Source organism: Leuresthes tenuis, unplaced genomic scaffold (genome assembly GCF_036924035.1).
Source record: "Leuresthes tenuis unplaced genomic scaffold, fLeuTen1.0.hap1 SCAF_10, whole genome shotgun sequence".
Classification (NCBI taxonomy): Eukaryota; Metazoa; Chordata; class Actinopteri; order Atheriniformes; family Atherinopsidae; genus Leuresthes; species Leuresthes tenuis.
Window position 1 is genome coordinate 14723737 of NW_027325364.1, and position 20538 is coordinate 14744274.

At 44.6% G+C, this 20538-nt stretch overlaps 2 protein-coding genes across 4 annotated transcripts; both read left to right on the top strand.

Moving 5' to 3' along the window:
* Window positions 1-711: 711 nt before the first annotated feature.
* On the top strand, window positions 712-6339 carry LOC140316489 (DOMON domain-containing protein FRRS1L). The gene is made up of 5 exons (XM_072394340.1): window positions 712-1321; window positions 1678-1762; window positions 2059-2197; window positions 4911-5157; window positions 5238-6339. Exons 1-5 carry the CDS (start codon window positions 1117-1119, stop codon window positions 5408-5410), a joined length of 849 nt encoding a protein of 282 aa, XP_072250441.1. The 5' UTR covers window positions 712-1116; the 3' UTR covers window positions 5411-6339.
* Window positions 6340-6963: 624 nt separating this feature from the next.
* On the top strand, window positions 6964-19007 carry tmem245 (transmembrane protein 245). 3 transcript variants are annotated; one of them, XM_072394341.1, is made up of 18 exons: window positions 6964-7615; window positions 9236-9353; window positions 9816-9911; window positions 10497-10604; window positions 10861-11064; window positions 11160-11329; window positions 12731-12754; window positions 14611-14715; window positions 14791-14873; window positions 14970-15060; window positions 15169-15267; window positions 15351-15479; window positions 15656-15778; window positions 16180-16325; window positions 16413-16513; window positions 16622-16796; window positions 17358-17552; window positions 17674-19007. In XM_072394341.1, the coding sequence occupies exons 1-18, from the start codon at window positions 7016-7018 to the stop codon at window positions 17723-17725; spliced, it is 2619 nt and encodes an 872-aa protein (XP_072250442.1). In that variant the 5' UTR covers window positions 6964-7015; the 3' UTR covers window positions 17726-19007. The 3 variants fall into 3 exon arrangements, with proteins under 3 accessions (XP_072250442.1, XP_072250443.1, XP_072250444.1); XM_072394342.1 differs by lacking the exon at window positions 12731-12754; XM_072394343.1 differs by lacking the exons at window positions 12731-12754; window positions 17674-19007 and having other exon boundaries at window positions 17358-17556.
* The last annotated feature ends 1531 nt before the right edge of the window (window positions 19008-20538 follow it).

The following is a 20538-nucleotide window of genomic DNA, read 5'->3' on the forward strand; positions in this document are numbered from 1 at the left end:
ATATAAAGCGCTCCAATAATTCACGGAATAGCTATGGATGCTACAGATTCTCAAGAGTTTATCAACCTTGGGATATGAATGAATATATCAGCGCTTTTCGAGAATTTTTAGTTGTGGCCGTCTGAGAATTTAAGCGTGGGTTAATGTCGCCATCTAGTGGTCAAACAATATATTATAACCACGGATAAAAAAGAGCGAAAGGAGGTGGAGTCATAAATTCGATTTTAAGATGATTTGGAACACCACAAATAAGTCGCGGTCCAATTTTTTGTCAACGTCTCAGTGTATAGAAGTGTGATGAAGAAAGTTTGAATATCGAATGGAGAAACACAGAGGATGGACTTAACTGTAAAGTTTGAGACACATTGTGTAGAGCAAATAAATGTGTAATGTCAAAACTATTCGCACGTCCCTTTCTTGAAATCTGATAAGGGATCACGACAATATGTCACTGAAAGTATTTTATCTGTACATTTTATTTGACTCTTTTCATTGGAAAACTCACACAGGACACACACTAAGGCTGCTGTAATACATGCCTATTTCAAAGGATACACAAATATGTAATGCACTATTACTAAGTAGGTGTATGCAGGTCTCCCTTTCCATCGATACACTGGCTACTTTTTATGTCACAACAGTTTGAGTTACATCTGTGAAAGGACTGCTGCGAAAACCAGTTCACCAATTGATCGGTTCTGATAACAGCACGTTGCGACTGCTCATTGGATACGACAGTGACTGACTGAGGACGGAGAGTAGAGGGCGGCTGGACGAAACCATTCATCCAGCTCATGAATATGTAAAGATTAACGACCACCAGAAGGCATCCAGCTTCGGGTTTCACGGAGGATTATGGACGTATGTTTGTATTAGATGGTGCGTCAACAAATCGGGGTAATTTAGAGTTGGATTAGCCTCTGCATCACGCGCTGATCGGCGCAGCATCCCCTCACATCCCCGCTAATAAACAGGCAAACGGGATGCGGAGATGATTCCACGATGGATACCTGCAAAGAAACAGAAATGCAAACAGTAACGAGGATCCAGTTCAGTTATCTCTCTGTTTAGTCGTTTTTTTATGTTATTCTGTCGCTGCTTGCTTCGTTATTTGCCATGATTCTCGTGCGAAGGCTCGTACAGCTGTCCGTGCTGCTCATCCAAAGCAGATGGTGGGGGGTCGAGCCGAGCCCCACCGACGAGGGAGCTCTCCGGACCGGCCACGGAGAGCACGGAGAGCCGGGCCATCAGGAGCCTCACAAGGACTCCTACAGCACCTTCGCCTCCGAGTTTCTGGAGTCCAGATATCTGTCTGATGACGGTAAGGACCTGGTTCACTTAACAGAAGATTCTGAGCAAATGGACTTTATTTACTTGAAGAGAATTACACTACATGTGAGCACATAAGGCCCAGCAGAGAGGAAATCCAACCGAGTGTTGGCTGAAACTGCACATACTGTTGATTTTGTTGTTGTATCCGACCTGGCTCGTCTGTGGAAGGTCTTTCAGCACCCAGGCCAGCTCCCTGCTGGTAGCTGCCCACCCCCACTTCCTTATAACACACACATACGCGCACACGGGACAGATGGCTTCTCCTGAGTTGGCCCTTTTGACTGAAAACAGGCCTCAGCTGTTCTATGTAGAACCAAAATAAATACTGATTTTTGCATCTTGCAGGTTATCCATTCCCCACCGCCCCACCAGTCGATCCTTTTGCCAAGATCAAAGTCATCGACTGCGGAGTGACCAAAGGCTGCATCAGGTTAGAAGCAGTATCTGCAGTGACACATCTGTCTTTCTGAAAACAGAGCTCAGGTTAACATTCCCAGGAGCTTCTTTATCCTCCAGGCTGTGGCCTAACTTCAGAGAGCTGCAGCTAAACTTGGGAACTCTCTCCAGTCCAGTATTTGTTCCCTGGAACTGGATTCAATTAATTTAGACAGTGCCCTAGTTTGTTTGGCCCTAATATTTAAATAACCACATACTGACATCTTCTAATGAGATCTATGTGTCTGTAGAGCCTTTGAGGTGATTGATGCTATCTGTGTGTGTGTCCAGGTATGGGAAGCCAGGGTGTGATGCAGAGACTTGCGAGTACTTTCTGAGTTATCGTCGCATCGGGACAGATGTGGAGTACGAGATGAGTGCAGACACAGACGGCTGGGTGGCTGTAGGTTTTTCCTCTGACAAGAAAATGGTGAGTATCTGAACAACTTCTCCGATTGTTGGCACGGCGAGAACAGGCCTGCGGCTTGTGCATAACGACACATATTTGTGTGTTTCTGTTTCCAAATAATCATACTTTTCTTTGCAGTGTCGATACCAATAATTTGATAATTCAACCCATCATCGAACACGCAGAGGATTTAAAAGATTTCACTGAATTAATGCTGAAACCTAATAACCGACAAGGCTTTCAAAATCAATTTTTACCAGATTATTGACAGTTTTAAAACAAATTTTAATGAACGCAAAGAAAACTGTATAGACAGTTTAATGACTTTCTCCTGTGCCTGTGAATCCTGCAAATAAAACTACGTGAGATGGATGAATTAGTCTTTGGTTGTCCTGCTCACTGTTCATCTCCACACTGAAGACATATCTTGTTTTGACAAATCAGAGGTGAAGAAGAGTTACATTTTAGGGGGCCAAAAACATCAGGTTGTGAGTTTGGAAGGATTTTAGACAGAGATGAAAAGCTGTTCTGCTGTGTTTCATATCAATTTACCACCTCTTGTTCAGTATTTACAGCCACTGATGACTGGGAACCATTATTCACATATTGCTGTTAGCCGCATCATACTAAGAGATTTTGATATACTTCTTTAACTTTAAACTGTCACTACAAACCTCTGCTGTAATTTCTTTATGTGCATGTGTGTCAACTAAAACACAGCAATCATGTGCCTTATGAGTGCGCCTGAGTGATTTTTGACAGGTTTCATTGTGTGGGGATTCGATCACAAAAGCCACATTTCGGCCAAAAGTACCTGCTTCTCTTTAATTTAATTTGAAATTAGATTTAAAATTTAAAATGACCCATCAGACTATGCTAGTCTGTATCTTTTTGGTCTGATGTGCCTCAAAGTTTAGAAAAACGATGATGTTTCTCTCTTGATTAATCCTCGGTGAAACGAGGAAATACACTTCAGCTCTGCGCTCTGTGCACAGGAACACGAGTATTTTGATAACTGCAGGTTTTTTGCACGTATATTTGGACTGGGTTTTTGGCCGGCTACCTCAGATTGTGTGCCATTACTCTTTAGACAGACGTCAGAATATGCACCAAATTCTCCGCCAACAAGATACTTCCTGTGCTAATATCTTTCACACTTTGTTCTTGTGTGTACATAAATGTGCAAAGAAGACAGCACATAGGTCACTGCTGCATAGTCCTACACAGATCCAGCCACCAACATCCCCGGTTTTTGACGAGACTCAGAAAACTATTGGGAATAAAGCGTTTTTAGGGAGCTGCTTGGGTTGCACATTAAGGGGAAAACAAGTATGATGAGGTCACCTGTCAGTGCTGTTAGAAAAGTTGCACACTGAACTAATTAGCAGGTGTTGGGAGATAACATATGGCAGCAGATGGTCATTAAAAGTGGTTGGACAATAATAATCCAAGTATTTCCACTTGTAAATGGTGTATTTGGAGTTAGCTGTGACTGTGGAACCTTGTTGTTCTGGCTGTGTTTTGCGTTCCAACATGGACAAAGTTTTTTTTCACTAAACTGTGCTGTGTGGTCTTGATTTTCTTCTTGGAAAGTTGAAGGGGAAAAGCTCATGTTTTAAAAATACCACTGTTAGTGTGTGTCCCCCACAGAGCTGTGCTTAGTTGTGGGTGTTTTTATTTCTACCATTGAATTCACTGTAGTGAATCAAACAAGGCTTTAATTTTTTGATTCTCACAACTCCAATGTTGTATTTCTAAATGATGACAGTGAGTCATCCGGCACATCTTGAACACATTTTCCAAAGTAAATACGAGAAGGTATAAAAAAAAAAAGATGATAGACATACTGGCCCAATCAGAAATGTTAAGTACTGATCATTTTTAGAAACATTTTATTCAGAAAAATGACCACACAACAGTGTGAAAACTGTTGATTCTTGTGTAGAGAAACCTTACGCTACATAACGTTCTATATTTTCAACGTGAACTTAAACACTACATTTGCAGAAATATTTTCTCAAAACAATGTTTTTAAATTTGTCAAATAGAAATAAAATTTTATTCTTTCCCGAAATCAGTTCAACAGAAAACATGAAATACCACAATGTGCTTTTTAAAATGGATAATCTGATAGACTATAGGTCAGACTATGAAAACAGTATATACTTTTTGTTGTGGTCCTGTAAAATATGACCATATGCTGCTCTGGATCCTTTTAATTTTTTTCTTCATTTGATTTAAGCTTTTGTTTTGGTGCGGATGATGCAGACAGGAAGTTGGATACTGAGAGCTAAGGCTTAGCAGTCTGTCTTTATGCATGTTGCTACATTGAATAGATAACTTCCAGTGCAGTCCAAACCTTCATGCTGAAATGAAACTCATTGTGAGAACTGTGTCTTTTGAAGGAGTTACTTCGATAAACAGCTGATAGCGGTGCATAGAAAGAAGGGCTGAGGGGATCTAAACAACAGCCCTGCTGGTCAGAAATATTAGAACAAACTCTGAATAAAAGACAAGATTTGTGTAGGGATTTAAGAGTTGTTGGTTTTTCCTTTACATTGTTTCCCATCTAAATGTCTCATCATTGTTTGACAGTTCTATGGCAGAAATTGTTTGTGTTTTGCCAGAATAATCATAGTGATAATTACTGTATTCATATTTGTATCAACAGTATCAGAATGTTCGATTTATTTAAAAAAATAAACATGAAGCTCTTCGTTCATTGATGTTTCAGGGAGGAGATGATGTCATGGGGTGTGTGCACGATGACAATGGACGTGTGCGGATTCATCACTTCTACAACGTCGGCCAGTGGGCCAAGGAGATCAAGAGGAACCCGGCGAGAGATGAAGAGGGAATTTTTGAGAACAACCGGGTGACCTGCCGTTTCAAGCGGCCGTTATACGTCCCAAGGGAGGAAACGCTGGTGGACTTACACCTGTCGTGGTATTACCTCTTTGCATGGGGGCCTGCCATTCAAGGTGAGTGAGCAAGCTTCAGCATAAGGTCAGCTGTATTTGCTTTTTGTCTTTTGTGACGTCTTCCTACCGTTTACCAACAGGTTCCATCACGAGGCACGACATCGACAGTCCTCCAGTTAGCGACCACATGATCAGCATCTATAAGTACGAGGACGTTTTCATGCCTTGCACAGCCTATCAAACCTTCAATTCTCCCCTCTGCTTACTGTTCATAGTAGCTCTCACCTTCTATCTTCTCATGGGAACGCCATAATGAACACAGCTGTTCACAGAAGGGAGACAAGACAGGATGAAGCGGCAATAAAAAAAATATTGTCATTTCCATTTGATGCCACATCCAACTCTGCACTTTGCACAGAGAAACTATATTAGATAAACTAAACATGATGTGATGAAAATGTATTACTCACACAGACGATCTTGACAAATTATTCAACGACTATCATAGTGGAATTATATATTGGAGAGGTCCTAGAAAAGAGTAGTGTTAGATTTTAAATGAGTCAAGTATTTTCTGTATTTATGATAGCTTCCACTAATTTAAAATACAGTGTTTGCACATGCCAATAAATAAATCTTGCAAGCCTTTGAATCGCTGCATGCTCCAGAAAATCTGGGAATGATTTCAGACATCTGCTGTTCACCGGTGTCTCATGTTGAACTTGGCTGAAACACAAAGGTTTTCTGAAGACGAAAGAAAATAAAAGAGCTCTCAAGCACACTTCCTGTCCCTGTACCCTGCTATGTTTATGTGGATATCTACCATTCTATCTTCCTCAACCGCACTGACTGCCTGTTTATCAGTACTGTGGGCCTGTGACAGAGGAAGGCTGATAATACAAGTTGCTGTTGCCAACACAAGCAAAAAAAAACAACAAAAAACACCTAACAGGAGCAAACTGTGGACTGAAAATGACTGTGCTGGGACATGAACTCATTTTTTCCCAGATTGTTATTGTAGCATTTTAATCTGTATTAAAAATGGCTGAATATGTTCAAGTGTCTGAAACAGTCTGTCACGAACAACACAAGTATGTGCATTATGCAACTTCCTGTAAATGGGCAAACTTCCCTGCCACTCAACCAGCACACAACCATAGAAATTAGGTCCTCGATATGATCTGTGTTGCATGTTTTCACAGGCCTCTGTGCAGTTTGAATAAAAGTCAAATGACCTATAAACATGTCGAGTATTTCCTCATCTGAAAGAGCAGTAGCATTCATCCTAAGAAAATACCATGGCCAGTGTCCCCTTTTGCACAGGTGGAAATGGAAATGTTAATTTTACCATGAGCAGAAGTCAGTTTTGGTGTAATTGATCGTCTTCCATGAACTCTTTTTTTTGTCTTATAAAACTGCTTTCTTGCTTCCATACACACATTTGTTGTGACATTTGCATCAAATACCCATCTTTAAAAATCTTGACTAAAATAGAGGCTTTGGCCACATCCAACGGTTCATTATTCTGACCAAACCAAATAAAGCGAAATGTACTGTTTATAAAAGGCACACACAGATCAAGAAACGTCTTTATCATAAAGATAACTTCAACAGAGCTGTTTTTAAAAGCTGTTTAAAGATTTTTTCCTTAATTATAAATTAATGATAACGACAGCAACGTAACAATAAATAAAAATTATTAAACAGCTGAATAAAACTGAATTAAATTGTCAGCACCTTTTCAAAGAGAAACGCACAGACAGAACAAAAAAATCAGGAAGAGGTTGTGTTTCTTTTTTTTTTAATCTATACTGCATTACCCAGCATGCCTATGGGAAGGTCGCTTCTGCTACGTCATATGTTTTCCTCCCTCACGCGGTGGAGCAGTTGGAAAGACTGCCGGAGCTCAAGCTGGAATATGGCAGACGAGGGGGACTCAGCACCGGAGCCAGCCGCTGTCTCTCCCCCGGAGAGCCCTCATATCGAGCGGCCTCACTTTGTTTCCTTCTCCGACAGTGTCCAGCCGGCCGTCGGGATGATGAGCCAACTACTTACCCACCCGTCCTCCCTAAAGTTTGACAAAAACATCAAACAGGCCTTTTACAACACCGGGGCGATGATCTTCGTGGCTATCTGCTGCGGGGCAGCCGTCCTGGTGTACTTCATCCTGGAGGCCTTCCTCCGCCCGCTGCTCTGGGCAGTGCTCTGCGGCACCTTCCTCCATCCGTTCAAATACTCTCTGGCTCGTCTCGGCCGCTCGTGGCTCAGCGGCCTGCAGGACACCGGGACGCCCATCGTGGTGGGGACCCTGCTGGTTCCGGTGTGGTGCGTCAACCACGGGGTGGAGACGATGGGCCGGCTCGTGCTACAGAGGCTCACGGTGCTTCTGGTGATCGGGGCCGGGGCGCCGCTGGTGTATTTTCTCTACCTTTTTTGGAGTGTCATCGGCATGCAGGTGATCATCGGGCACGTCTGTTGGGTCATCGGGATCGCGCTGGACTGCTTCCACGTTGCGTGGGTGAGTGACTAGACATTTATCAGCAGGGCACGCCTCCCTGTCACGATAACGACAAAAGACCCTCTGTGTCAGTCAGGCCTGCTCTGTCAGCTGGCTCAAATCAGTCCCGAAATATATGCCCCCCCCAAGAACACAACCAACACTACAAAACCATGGGGACGAAATCCCAAAAGTTAGCTGTCATCTCCAGTCAGAAGAAAAACAAAGTAGTAGCAAAGTTTAGTTTGTTTGATGGTGACTTCATGTCCTCTTTTACTTTTGCTTAACATCATTCAGCTGAGATAAAGGGGCTTTTTTAGAAGTGTCATCAGCATTTTTCACTCATTTATAATATTCCACAGACCAGGCAGTTAATGACCAAATAAAGTAATCAGTTGTTAAAAAAAAAAACAAAGATACTACATAAAAAAAAATTAAATAAACACAGTTCAGAGTCATGAATGTGGACAATAAATCCAGCAGTGTGTTTGGATAACAATCATGATTTAAGTCTACTGCCTGTAAGCAATAGTTGATTAAAGATGTCAGATTAAAAGCACCACAGATTGATTTAGAGCTGCAAACTGTCTCTAATAAAGCTTTATTCAATTTTCCCCAACATAGAAAGCATGTTCCTTGAAATATGCGTCTGAACTTGCGTGATCGGTTGATTTAATTTCCTGCTTTTCCAGCGTCTGATCGATTCATATCTTATTATTCCCACACAGCTCCGGGGCGCTGAGCCCCTTCTTTTTCTACGGCCAAATCCAAATTGCATTATGTGTCCCTCATCAAAAACCGCATGTGCTTTCTCCAAAGGCAGCATTAGTCTCCCACGTAGCCCGAGTGTATAAATAGGGAGGAGAACACCATATTATATTACATCCAAAGATGTCTTTGTGTGAAGTGAAACCCGGCTGAGATCTTTGTGACCGGTCGCTCACAGACTGCAGCGTCACATCTCATGACTCTTTTTTTTTTTTAAAAAAAACAAATGACGAGCTTTGTAGGCTGTTGAAAATGAAAAGCAGGTTTACAAAACATCAGGGATACGTGGAGCTACTATACTGACATTTTGACACGCCAGCAGATGCTCCTGAAGAGGACGACGCAGCTGTATTTGTTGCTAAACTGTTAACTCACGTCATTTTCAATGCTATATGTTGTATCACAGTAATAATTTGTCTACGTTAAATGTGCTCAAGATCACATCAAATAAGGTTTTACGCATTCTGTATTAAGTACGTACACATTGCAGGTCTCTGTTTCTCTTTAAACACCGTTTGTGTCCAGAAAGCGCTCAAAATCAGCCTCATATGATCATTTTTAATGGAACCAATTTGAAATGTGATGCAAAAACGATGCATAAAACGCCCTCTAATAATGTAAATGTGTGTTTTATTTACCCAAATGACAGATCTTTGACATAATCAATGTATTGTTCGTGAACATACATTAAAAATTTCAAAATTGATCTCTCAATTTATACAGATAACTCTTAGAAATTACAAATTGGTAATTAAGAGGCTGTCTCTCACTACCTCTTTCTAAAAGTTGAGAGCTTCTGAGTTTCCCCAGATAACGTCCCCTCTGTTTTCTATCTATCTGATCTCGATCTGACATTTTCTTGTGTTTCCTCAGGTGTGCACCGTTGTGTTCGGCTACTTGCTGGCAGTTTGTCTCAAGTGGAGCCCTCAAACGGAGCGGTACCTGAGGGTTCTGGCTCTTCCTGTCTGGGGTGTCCTGCTCTTCTACATAGGTCAGAGACTGAAAAAAAAAAACCTGTTCAGACATGTTTTCTTGCACTGTCATGCATGCGGCCTCTTTGCCCCATCACCACCACCCCCTGGGGGGGAGAAGTGAGTGCAGCTGGTTTCAGAAAAATGAGCCTCCGGCAGAGGAAAAGTGAAACCCGCTTTGAGGAGACGAGTTTCTGTCTCGACTGGACAGAGCACGCGGAGAGCTGCGCGGTAAGATGAGGAAGTCGGAGGTATTTTTAGCTCGCTGCTGAAAAGAGGTGTTGACCTTCAGGCGTGAAATGCAGAGAGCGACTGGAGGCTTTTTAAGAAGTTCTCTCTGCTCTCACAGTGCCGTCAAAGTGACGCCGACACGCATCTTGTGGCGAAAATGATTGTCTGAAACCTGTTTAAGCAAAGGGTTCCTGTGCATCTCACGAACATACTTGTGTTGCCGCCCGTTCATTTTCTCAATCTGCTTTCAGTGTCTCTGACTGGCTCGTGGAGAGTGCCCATATTTGTGATGGTGGTGACGCTCCTCATCGTGGGCTCCCAAGAGAAACCGCCCGTCCCTGGCAAAGGTGAAGATTTGTGGGCGCATGCATGTCGACATTTCTTGCACCAGAGAAACCGTGAACTGCGCTTTCCCAACTGTGTGTTGCTCCATACAATAATTACTGCACTGCACACAAAGAGGTTACAAAGACGGAAAATGCATCTCCAAGTGTTAGTTTGACTTTTTTCCTCCATTTCCTGTCTTCTCAGCTCCACTTGAATGTCCCTGTCAGGGATGTAATTTCAGTGTTTAAATAAACCAAATGACTCAAAGGACTGTTGAACTACGTTCTGATCCTAGTCCAGAGGATCAGATCGGCTTTGAAATGATTTCGAGGAATGTCCGTAGGAAAGAATCTTCTAACGGTGGAAAAGCGCCCATCCTTAAATAGCCTTTATCAGAATTTGTCTTCCTCCAGCACTTAGACCGAGTTACATGCAGGCTGGGTGGTCTTAGGCCAGCTTTACTGAAAATATCAGTGACCTCAGATGGGCGCTTTGATTCTGGTTAATGAGGAAAAAAACAAGCACACGAACGCACCAAAACAACGTTGGGCATTTTTGTTTTCTCTGTCCGTGTTTTACCGTGAGTTTGTGTCTCGCCTCACCAGGAGAGCTGTCGGGGCAGATGCTGTCATTCGCCGCAAACACCATCTACATGGCTATTTCCTGCAGCAACGTGAAGCCGAAAGCCGAGTCCAGTGAGAACTCCACCTCAGGTGAGGTAGCTCGCCTTTATTCGTTGAAATTTCTCCTGTAGTGGAGCGGGACAATTGTCAGATTTCAGGTGGGCCTCTTGTATTTTAACCCCAAATCATTGTAGAAAAACAATGATTTTCACTTAGTCAGCATTATCTTGACAAGCAGCCATCTGAAACTCCGGACACTTCTGCTTTGGCTGCACCATTTAACCACAGTGGTGTGAACTCTTCTTACTTCCTCTTCCTCCTTCATGCCTCTTCTGTCTCTTCCAAGATGGCGTGCGCTCAGTAGGTCCTCTTCCCGCCACCCCCGGGTTCCCACGAGGTTCTCGTTCTCTGCAGGCCGGCCTGTTCCAGAGAGAGATGAGCTCCCGCAGAGCCAGCGACATTTACTTTATTCTGCTGGTCTGGGCCATTGTGCTGGTTCAGGTGTGGCTCAACTTTTGGATCCTACAGCTGCTGCCTATCCCTGTGGCCGGTAACGCACAGACGCACGCACACGAACGCACGCACGGTTCCTTTCACATAATTCATGTCCACTGGAGTTTTAGGTGTGTTGCCTTGATGATCTAGTGTGGGTGCTGAAGAAGCTGGTGGTCCACTTTGGTCTGAAGAGCTTTGCAGAGCGGACTTTGAGCTCGTGGTGGACGGTGCTGGAGAAGTTCGGACGTGAGCGGGAGGAGGCCTTCCTGCCTGGACCAATCAAAGGCCTGGCTCTGTTCCTGCTGCGTATCGACACTAAGGTAACACCTGTGACCAGTCCACAGGGGCTGCAGGTGCACACTGCAGCAACTCATCCACACGGTGATGCTTGTTTTGTTTCATCTTTTGATTATTCACATCGGAACTGTCCACACTAAAGGTGCTGAGTGGCCGTCAGGGCTGTCTGGTCAGGGAATGTCGTATTAATCTATTCAACCCTGTTTCACAAAGAAATTTGGACATCATAAGCAAACAAGTTAAACCCTGTATTCAATGGAGAAAATGACAAAGACGACCTATCTTTTGTTGAAATGGAGGATAAGCTCATTTTGAATCTGAGTTGGAATGAGGCCACTTTAATTACTGCTGCGTCAGCTTCTCTTTTAACAACTCTGAGGATTTTGGAGGTGAGGAGACCAGCTGCTCGGGGACAGCTTTCAGTCCATTGCTGATGTGATTGGATTTAGAGAAGGAGGCGGCAGCAGCAGCTCTGGTCCTGGTTAGTGTGTTATTTTTCTTTGTGTTGGAGGGTTTTAACTCGAATTGGGGTTGCACGGCGATGAACTGCGTTCGCCGATTATGGTTTCCAGAGGTGTGCTTGAACCCAGGCGGGGATTTCTCACGCACAACTGTGTCTGCGTTTAGATTTGTCCGGGTTCTCTAAATCTTATCTAATAATCGCTGCAGGGGATGAACTCTCCCGTCTCTTTGGGATTTCAGGCGTAACACACTTTAATCCTAAATTGTTGAACTATTTGCCAAAGATACCATTTCCAATGAGACATCGATTTAGAATTCTGCTAATCACCGCCTAATGTTTCATTTGATGTTTTATCCCAGCTTTTGTAGATCTGGTTTCGATTCTGTGTCCGGTTTAGTTTAGTTTAGCTGAACTCTAATCGGGTTTCTTTTTCTTCCTTTTTTTGTCACGATAAACCAACTGAGGACTAAACACCTGCTACCAAACGGTAGAAAGATATGCTCATGCTCGTTAGCATGGAGAAGCTTGTGCTAACAAAGCGTCTGAAAGGAGAGCGAACATTCGACTGATGCTGACCAGGTGACCCTCAGGAAGGCTGACGTCGCCTCATGTCTGCTGGATCTTTTGTTAGATAAATACTTCACGTCTGTGTTTTTTTTTTTGCCAAACTGAGGATTGCTGCTGCCTAGATTACATTTACTTCCTTAATTGTTGACACTTGTCATACTTTCCTCTGAAGAGGGCTGCGTTTACAGTGCCTTTGTCATCCCCCTGAGAGGCCTGTCCACACTCCCTGTTTGACCTCTAATACGACCCTGCCTGCCACCGTCTGACCCCCTCACTGCTTGTGCCCAGGTTGCATTCTTGTCGCACGGGTACATGTGATTGACTGCTGCACCGATCTTTCCAACAATAATCTTCCTAATGTCTCTTTGTCTCCCCTCCCCGCCCCCCCCAAAAGCTCTGGCATTGGCTTAACAAGCAGGTAATGAGTGTTTGTGTTTGAGAGAAAGCGATACAACAAGGATTAAGAGATAACCGCCATTTACATGTGGGAGTGTGTGAAGGCGTGAGCACACCTTGTAGTTGCTTGGACTGGCGTTTTCCTACCCATCCACTATCATCTCCCTCTTATATTGTCGTAACATCTGTCCCCCCCCCCCCCCGCCTCGCTGCTTTCCTGCTTTTACTTTTACAGGAAGCTACAGTCGGGAGGGGAGGGATTCGTCGATTCCCTCCATCCTCGTCTGTACCTTCCCTGCTTCGATCTTAGCCGCCAGGTTTGTTTTGAGAGTGTGAGCTGCATGGAGAGATGGCTGATGTAAAACGGAAAGAAAAGAGCGAAGCGGAGCGGCCACGAGAGGAGTGTATTCGGAAGATTTGTTTTTCAGTGCACAAAACCCGACACGAAGTATGTTGAGGTCACACCGGTCACATGTTGACGTGTGGGTAAAGAACTCGGTGTGGACAAAACAATGGAAACACAGCTTTTATGCGTGATGTGCCGTACAGCACAGAGCACGGTGATCACATGGGCCGCCTCCTAAATTGGACTTCATCATCTTGTCGTTTCAATAAGATGAACCTAAACATTTCCTCAAAAAGCTTCAAGTTTTAGTGGCAGGTGTTCAAAAGCCTCATCAGTACATCCACAATCATTCACACCAGCCTGTGTGAACGGGCCTGGATCTGATGAGTGATCATTCTTGCTTATTCATATTCACGGTTTGTCATTTTTCCCTTTTGTGCAATCAGTAATAGTTCATATTCGATCCCACTGATGCTATTGAGTTGAGGAACGGCCTGTTTTTGTTGGGAGCATCTCTTTGTTGATGATTTCTGACGACGGGGTTAAAGTTTATTGCCTTCAGAATGCAGTGTTCCAAAGCTCTTTATAATCTCTCAGTGGTCTCATGTTGCCTGATTTGGCTGATTTTGACCGTCAGACTCTCCACTAAAGAAGACTCTATGCTGATAATGTCCCGTTTCCAGTCATTCGATTCTCAATCAGAACTGAAATGTGGGGTGTTTCCATTTTTTTGTTGACCAGCTTTTTTGCTGCACCGGGTTTAAATCCACATCAGTCGGGCCCCGCTCATCAAAGGTTAGGGTACATTCTTGAAGTGGGAAGAAAACAAATCCATTCAGCTCAATTAAGGACCGTATGGCAGTGTGTAGCCGTAACCTCCGCTGGCCCCGCACTGACAATCATATCACACCGCCGTTCATGTAATAACGCATTACGGCGTGGCCTTATGACCAAGTGACATCACCTAACAACGGCTCCTTCCGATCACTTGTCATGGGCTCCAGTAGCTGAACGTTAATGCTTTTATGAGGTTAACACATGAGCACACGTGGAGAGCAAATCTGTCCACTGACTGTCGATAAACCTTTGGAGCATCGAGAAACCTGAGTTAAGAACCACAACGTCTTCAAAAAGAAGGGACACGAGATTATTCGGCCCCTTTTGTTGAATGAATTCGTAACGACTTGGACAGTCTCAGAGATTAAAGGGTAAATGCACACATTTATGATTAAAAGATTTTAAAAAGACGTGAATTTTTTTTAGAAAAATCTGAAGTTCTCTGAGGCCAAAGTCACAAATTTCAGTCATGTGTGCTGTTCTGCAGACATGCAGACAACCGCTGCCTCATTCACCTTCTTGTCCTCGTGGGCGTCAGACGGCGTCTTTTAAATCCAAACGCACGTCTTCACATTGGAAGGACACAGGTTTCTCCATGTGTCTGATCGCTGTGTGTCTTTAAGTCCTTCCAAGTGGTATTAATACGTCCTCCCTGCTTTTTATCCCCCTCCTCTCCCGTCTCCCACTCTGCACAGATGGTAGTGTGGTTGGAGCGGTCGCTGGATAAAATCATCAGCATCTTCATCATCTTCCTCCTGGTCACGGGGACCCTGCTTATGGCTCTGTTGCTCACTGCTATGGCAAGTTTTTGTCTTGTAAAACCGCGTCCCGTCGGTTGTCACATCAGCCTGGAATAAAACCTTCTATCTCGGTAGGTCCATCATGAAAGCGTTCACATCATTGAGGTAACCAGTAACCTCATCAATGAGACCGTATCCAACCATCCAGAATGGGCCAAGTAAGGACACTTTGTCATTATTTCTCCTTTGTTAAACACTCGAGTGTTTTCTTCCTCTTCCTGGTTAAATATTCCTCTTCTGTTGTCCTCTGCCAGTTGGCTTCCAGAAGCTCGCGTCGTACAGAAAGCTCTGAATTCAGCTGCCACCAACGTTTATCAGCACGGGAGAGAATGGATAACGCTGAAGGTTAGAGCGCCGATTTGCAGCGATAACCTTCGCGTCGGATGAGAGGAAGAGGTCGTGCCGCGACTGCCTGGGACGCCACAAATCTCTTGTTTTTTGCTTTGCGTGCAGCTTCATAAGATGTTGGGAGATAAGGTGAACAACACAGCGGTGATCGAGAAGCAGGTTTTGGAGCTTTGGGACCGCCTGTACCATTCCTGGTTTGTGAAGGTAGTTAAGGTGTTAACTGTCTCCTACATTTAGGTTCACAGTCATATGCACTCGTTCATTAAACATCATGTCTGCATCTCCAGAATGTGACTCATTCTGGGCGCCACCGTGGGCACAAGATGGTTCAGAAACAAAACAGCTGGCTCGGAGACATTCTGGACTGGAACGACATCGCCTCCTTCCTACAGGAAAATATCGAGACTCTGCTCTCTGTAAGTATCAGGCTGCGGCATGGTGAGGATGATCCGTTGGCACATCGTCACACATGGGACCGCGGGTCGCTTCATTTGGAGAGAATTGGCCCAAAAAGGTCATAAATGGCGGAGGTGCTTAAAACGGGAATGGCAGGGTTTGTGCGGATGGCGTGTTTACCGTTGCTGTTTTGCAGATCCTGGAGTCTCTGTGGGTGGTGATGAGCAGGAATGTTGGCCTCCTCATCTCCACCACCACCACCCTCCTCACCGTCTTGTTCCACAGCGGCACGGCGCTGCTCAACTTTGCACTGAGTCTGGTATGAAACACGGAATAAACAAGCTCAAATCGCACCGGAGAGGGGGGGTGGTGGGGGGGTCGTTTCCTTTGATTTATTGCCAGCATTATGTAGAACAAACACGTCATGTTGCATCATTGTTCTTTTGTTGTGCACAAACGGCTTTCCTGAACCTGTAGGCTTTTGTTGACCATATTTTCACAGATTTGGGATAAATACAGACTTTTATCAGGAGTGAACTCGAATCTGGAAGCTTGATGCAATCAAAACTGGAAGTTTTCAAACACTCATTCGGGGTTTTATTATTCTTTGCACCTGCTTTAGTTGTGACACTGATTTAAAAAAAAAAAGTGTTTTTGTTGCTTTCCATACATAAAACTCCATTGTTCCTCCTGTTCTGTTGGGTGCTGTTTCCTGTGCAGGTGATTTTCCTCACCACTCTCTTCTACCTGCTGAGCTCCAGCGGTGAATACTACAAACCTGTGAAGTGGGTGATCAGCCTGACGCCTCTGTCCCAGCCCGGGCCCTCCTCCAACATCATAGGCCAGTCTGTGGAAGAGGCCATCAGGTGATCACGTGCACCGAAGCTGCAGAGTCTAAAAATATCCCCACATGTGGAAGGGATTATGTTTGACCCTGTGTTTGTGTTTTGAAGAGGAGTGTTTGACGCCTCTCTGAAAATGGCCGGCTTCTACGGCCTCTACACTTGGCTCACTCACACCATATTTGGCATCAACATCGTCTTCATTCCTTCTGGTGAGTCGCCGTGTTCGCAGCGGATCGTGTTGCCATTAAATGTGCACGTGCCAACACAGAGTCGAGGGTTGCGTTTCCTATTTAAATGCCTCCTTCTTGGCCCGAAAGCTCTGGCTGCCATCCTGGGTGCCGTGCCGTTCTTGGGGACCTACTGGGCAGCGGTGCCGGCTATGTGTGACCTTTGGCTGGCGCAGGGCGAAGGTGTCAAGGCCCTCCTGCTGCTCATCTGCCATCTGCTTCCGACATATTTCGTGGATACGGCCATCTACTCGGATATATCTGGGTACGCATGTGAGACCGTTTACGTAAGGCACTGTAGGCCTGGTTGCCGTTTGATTAACTTTGCTGCTTCAGACAGTCGTAATAACAACAACATTAAGGCAGAATGACGGGTAAAGCTCCAGGTCGGCTGCAAACAACAGCGCCGTCTTCTGTAGGTTTCATTTGGAGTCCCAGCATCCACAGAGTTACTGCCACAGCTAAAAGTTTGTAAGCCCTTTTAAGGCATTTCTCGTCTAACTTGTGCAAAAATCTGATGGCGTTTTAGATCGCGTCAGTAGACAAAGTTTACGATTTAACAAACCAGCGAATATACGTGAACCTTTGCTGTGAGCATCTGATGTGCACCAGAGGAATTTACTCTGTACAACCTGTGTTTAAACCCTCACATGTTAGTGGGTTTCATCTTTTAGATGTTCTTATTGTTCCAGCTAACTGTAGTCAGAGCCAAGCCACCATCACAGATGGGATCCTGGATATTCTGCTATCGTGTTTTGTAGCTTATGATGAAAACACTTGCTGTAAATACTGAGCCATTCTTCTACCGTTCCGTCATCTGCCTCAGGGGAGGACACCCGTACCTGACGGGTTTGGCTGTAGCAGGCGGCGCGTACTATCTGGGTCTGGAGGGGGCGATCATCGGGCCCATCCTTCTCTGCATCCTGGTGGTGGCGGCCAACATCTACAGTGCCATGCTGATGAGCCCCAGCTCGGCCGCGCCCACACCAGTGCAGCCTAACTGGCCCATCCACCCGATGAGGTAAACCGCTACACCTGAAATCCCCGAAACGCAAAGATGACCGATTCCATCTTTCAAACGATGCAAGTGAAGGAGTGTTACACTTTTTTTTTTAAATCGGTTGCCCTCTTTCTGTGTTCAGCGGGACCTTCGCGGAGTCCACTCCGTCTATCCAGAAGAAGACCAGTGAGTGACGGTGAGAGAATGTGTCCCTGTGGTACGTAATCTGGCCTCCAATTGGCTGATCCTTCAGGGAAAGGGCTCCCCCATCCCTGAGGCTCCTCCAAATGCTGCCGGGCTCCGCAGGGTCGACCTGCACCGAGACGTGGAGACGACGCGGCAACTGGCGATGCTGTCTGCTACCCAGAGCGAGCGGTTCTTCTGAGCAGCGTCCCAAACCTGGACCAATGACAGCGCGTTGGGTTTCCGATTATGTACGGCAGAGACATGGATGCCAATCACATCATCTCTCTGAAATCAGTGCCTAAATTCATTTTGTAATACTGAGAGAGGCCTAAAATTCCTTTGTGATTTGTGGTTACTTGTAAGGTGAGGTGTTTTATCTCCAACGCTGTTAATGCCTCTGCTCGCGGGCTGCGGTCAAACGGTATTTGTACTCCCTACCTCTCTCCTCACGGAGCTTTTGGTGACGACTTGTTTCTGTGACGATGAACTGAAGTCTTTTTTTGTTTGTTTTTTTTTCGCTAAAGAGGTCAGATTTGGCTCCAGAGGAGGGGAGTAGTCGACTGTTTTTTTTTTAGTTTTTTTTTTAATATTATTCCTTAATTTAACACGTTACAGAGCTGCTGAGACTGAAACACTAGATCTTTGCTGGATTGAATGCATATGCTACCGTTATCCTGGGCCAGGCTTCGCCATCATCATCTTTTCACATCCTAACGGTTGAATCCAGGTTCAGACTGATGAGGACTACTTCTTCGCCTCAGATCAGACTTCCTGTGTTCAGGGAGTTTAATCTGAGCCAGAGCATTTTTAAAAAAAAAAAATGTATTTGAAGCCTAAAATAGTTTTTTTGATCTGTCTGAAACACATCTTTAGGGATTTTATGTTTATGTTAATGCATTTAGCAGAAGCTTTTATCCAAAGCGACTTACACATGAGGATGGAACGGTTTGTGAGGGTCAACCAACGATTTTCCACTAACAAGCTGGAGATGTCTTTATAGTCTCCGATCACCTCGTCCACTCTTGCTTTGAAACAAGAGTCAGAGCACTTTTCTGAAAGGAGAACGTAAAAGAGTTTACATCACTTTAATGAACAAGCAGAACAGATGTGTATGTGCACAAATGCAACACATTGATCATACAGCTACCGTGTTAGCTATCAGAGGGGGGGGGGGGGGGGGGTGACGTGTTGGACTGGGTGCAGTTTCACTCACATACTGTAGTTTTTCTTTAGAACAGATGTTGTTTTCTAATACTGAGTATGCGCTGAATAAACAGAATTTAAATTGTATTCGCTTCGTTGTGTTCTTTCTTTTGTAATGCTTTGTTTAGATGGGTAGAAATGAGAACTCAGCTGTGCTTTTTAGTCAGAGTCAGACTGTCATCTGTTCCGCGAAGGCTTAACAGACTGTCAAGTGTGTCGGAAAAGCTCTGGACAGATGGAAGAGAATAAATATCAAACCCATGAAGTGCTGCAGCGTGGCTCCTGGTGAAGGTCGTTGTTTCTGGAAAAAAAACGACCCCGCTTCTTCACTTCTTTTACCACCCGAGCGATCCTGAGTTAAACCACAGAACCAGATCAGGCCACAGAGAAAGCAAAAAATATTATCCTCTCTTTACCTGAGTTTAGGCTCTCTGTGGATTCTGTTTGATCCTCATAAAAACCGGTGCTAACAGCTAAAAATGTTGCGATTACTCGGGGTGAAACCCCCGATTTCCTTCATTTTGGGTAATCGGCGATTGTCCGATACTTGCATGTGAAACCGATCTTATCTACCTCCGCAAAGGTCTGAAAATCAGCCACTGTCCCTTTTTTCTCTGCCCTGAGAGACTGACTGACAGACCCGCCCACCAGGTCAAGTCTGCCCGTGCGCGGTCACGCGGAGCGCGGTCAACCAGCCATGGTGTATGCTGTCAGACTGACCTTATAACACCTGACTGAGAAAAATCAGGATCGGTCAAACTCAGGAATCGGCAGATCAGGCTTTTTAAAGATGGGCCAGAAAACTGCAATCGGTGCAGTCCAACTGTTAAACACTCAGAAAGGGATTAACTAAAACTAAAATACGTTCCTTTCAACTTCACAAAAATCGAAATGCAAAACATGTTTTCATCAAGATTCCAGTGGAAAACGAGCAGCTGTTGATGCTGAGAAAGAATCACAGAACCGATGAAACTTGGGTGGGTCCAAACTTCCGACTGGTGCCGTCTATAAATATTTCAGAAGTTGACGCGACTTTGTATCCTTCATCCCGATCAGAAAAAAAAAAAAGCGACTGGATCAAACATTATGAATAATGACACTTTGATTTCAGCATGAGAGAATACTCAACAAATATTCCCAAACATGCAACCACACCACGGAGATTAAAGCGGCCACGTCGAGACAGAACGCGAAGCTTGTTTCACAGACATGGAGGAATGAAAGAATGCGTCAAATAAATGAGACTGACACACTTCTAACTTAATGAATGCACTCTGTTGCTCGCAGCACACTCCAGTATTCTGTTTTTTCTTTGAGTTCCCCCTCTGGGCCGCTGTCCTCTGCAGCTTTGATCCATTTCCTCAAACCCTTCCCACATTTCTTCTGAAGTCTCCTTGTGGACTTCTCTCGGTCCAACGCTGAAGATTTACAACCTTCCCACCCGAGTCCTCTGGTTTTCTCAGACTGAAACTCAGACTGGGAGAGCCTGATGATGCCTTTTGGCCTCGGCGAAGAGAGAACCGTGTTAGTATAAACGCATGCTAATGCTGCAGCTCCAGAACAGATGCTTTCAGGGAATAAACACAGAGGCATCGACATGTTTTGCACGTAAATGCAG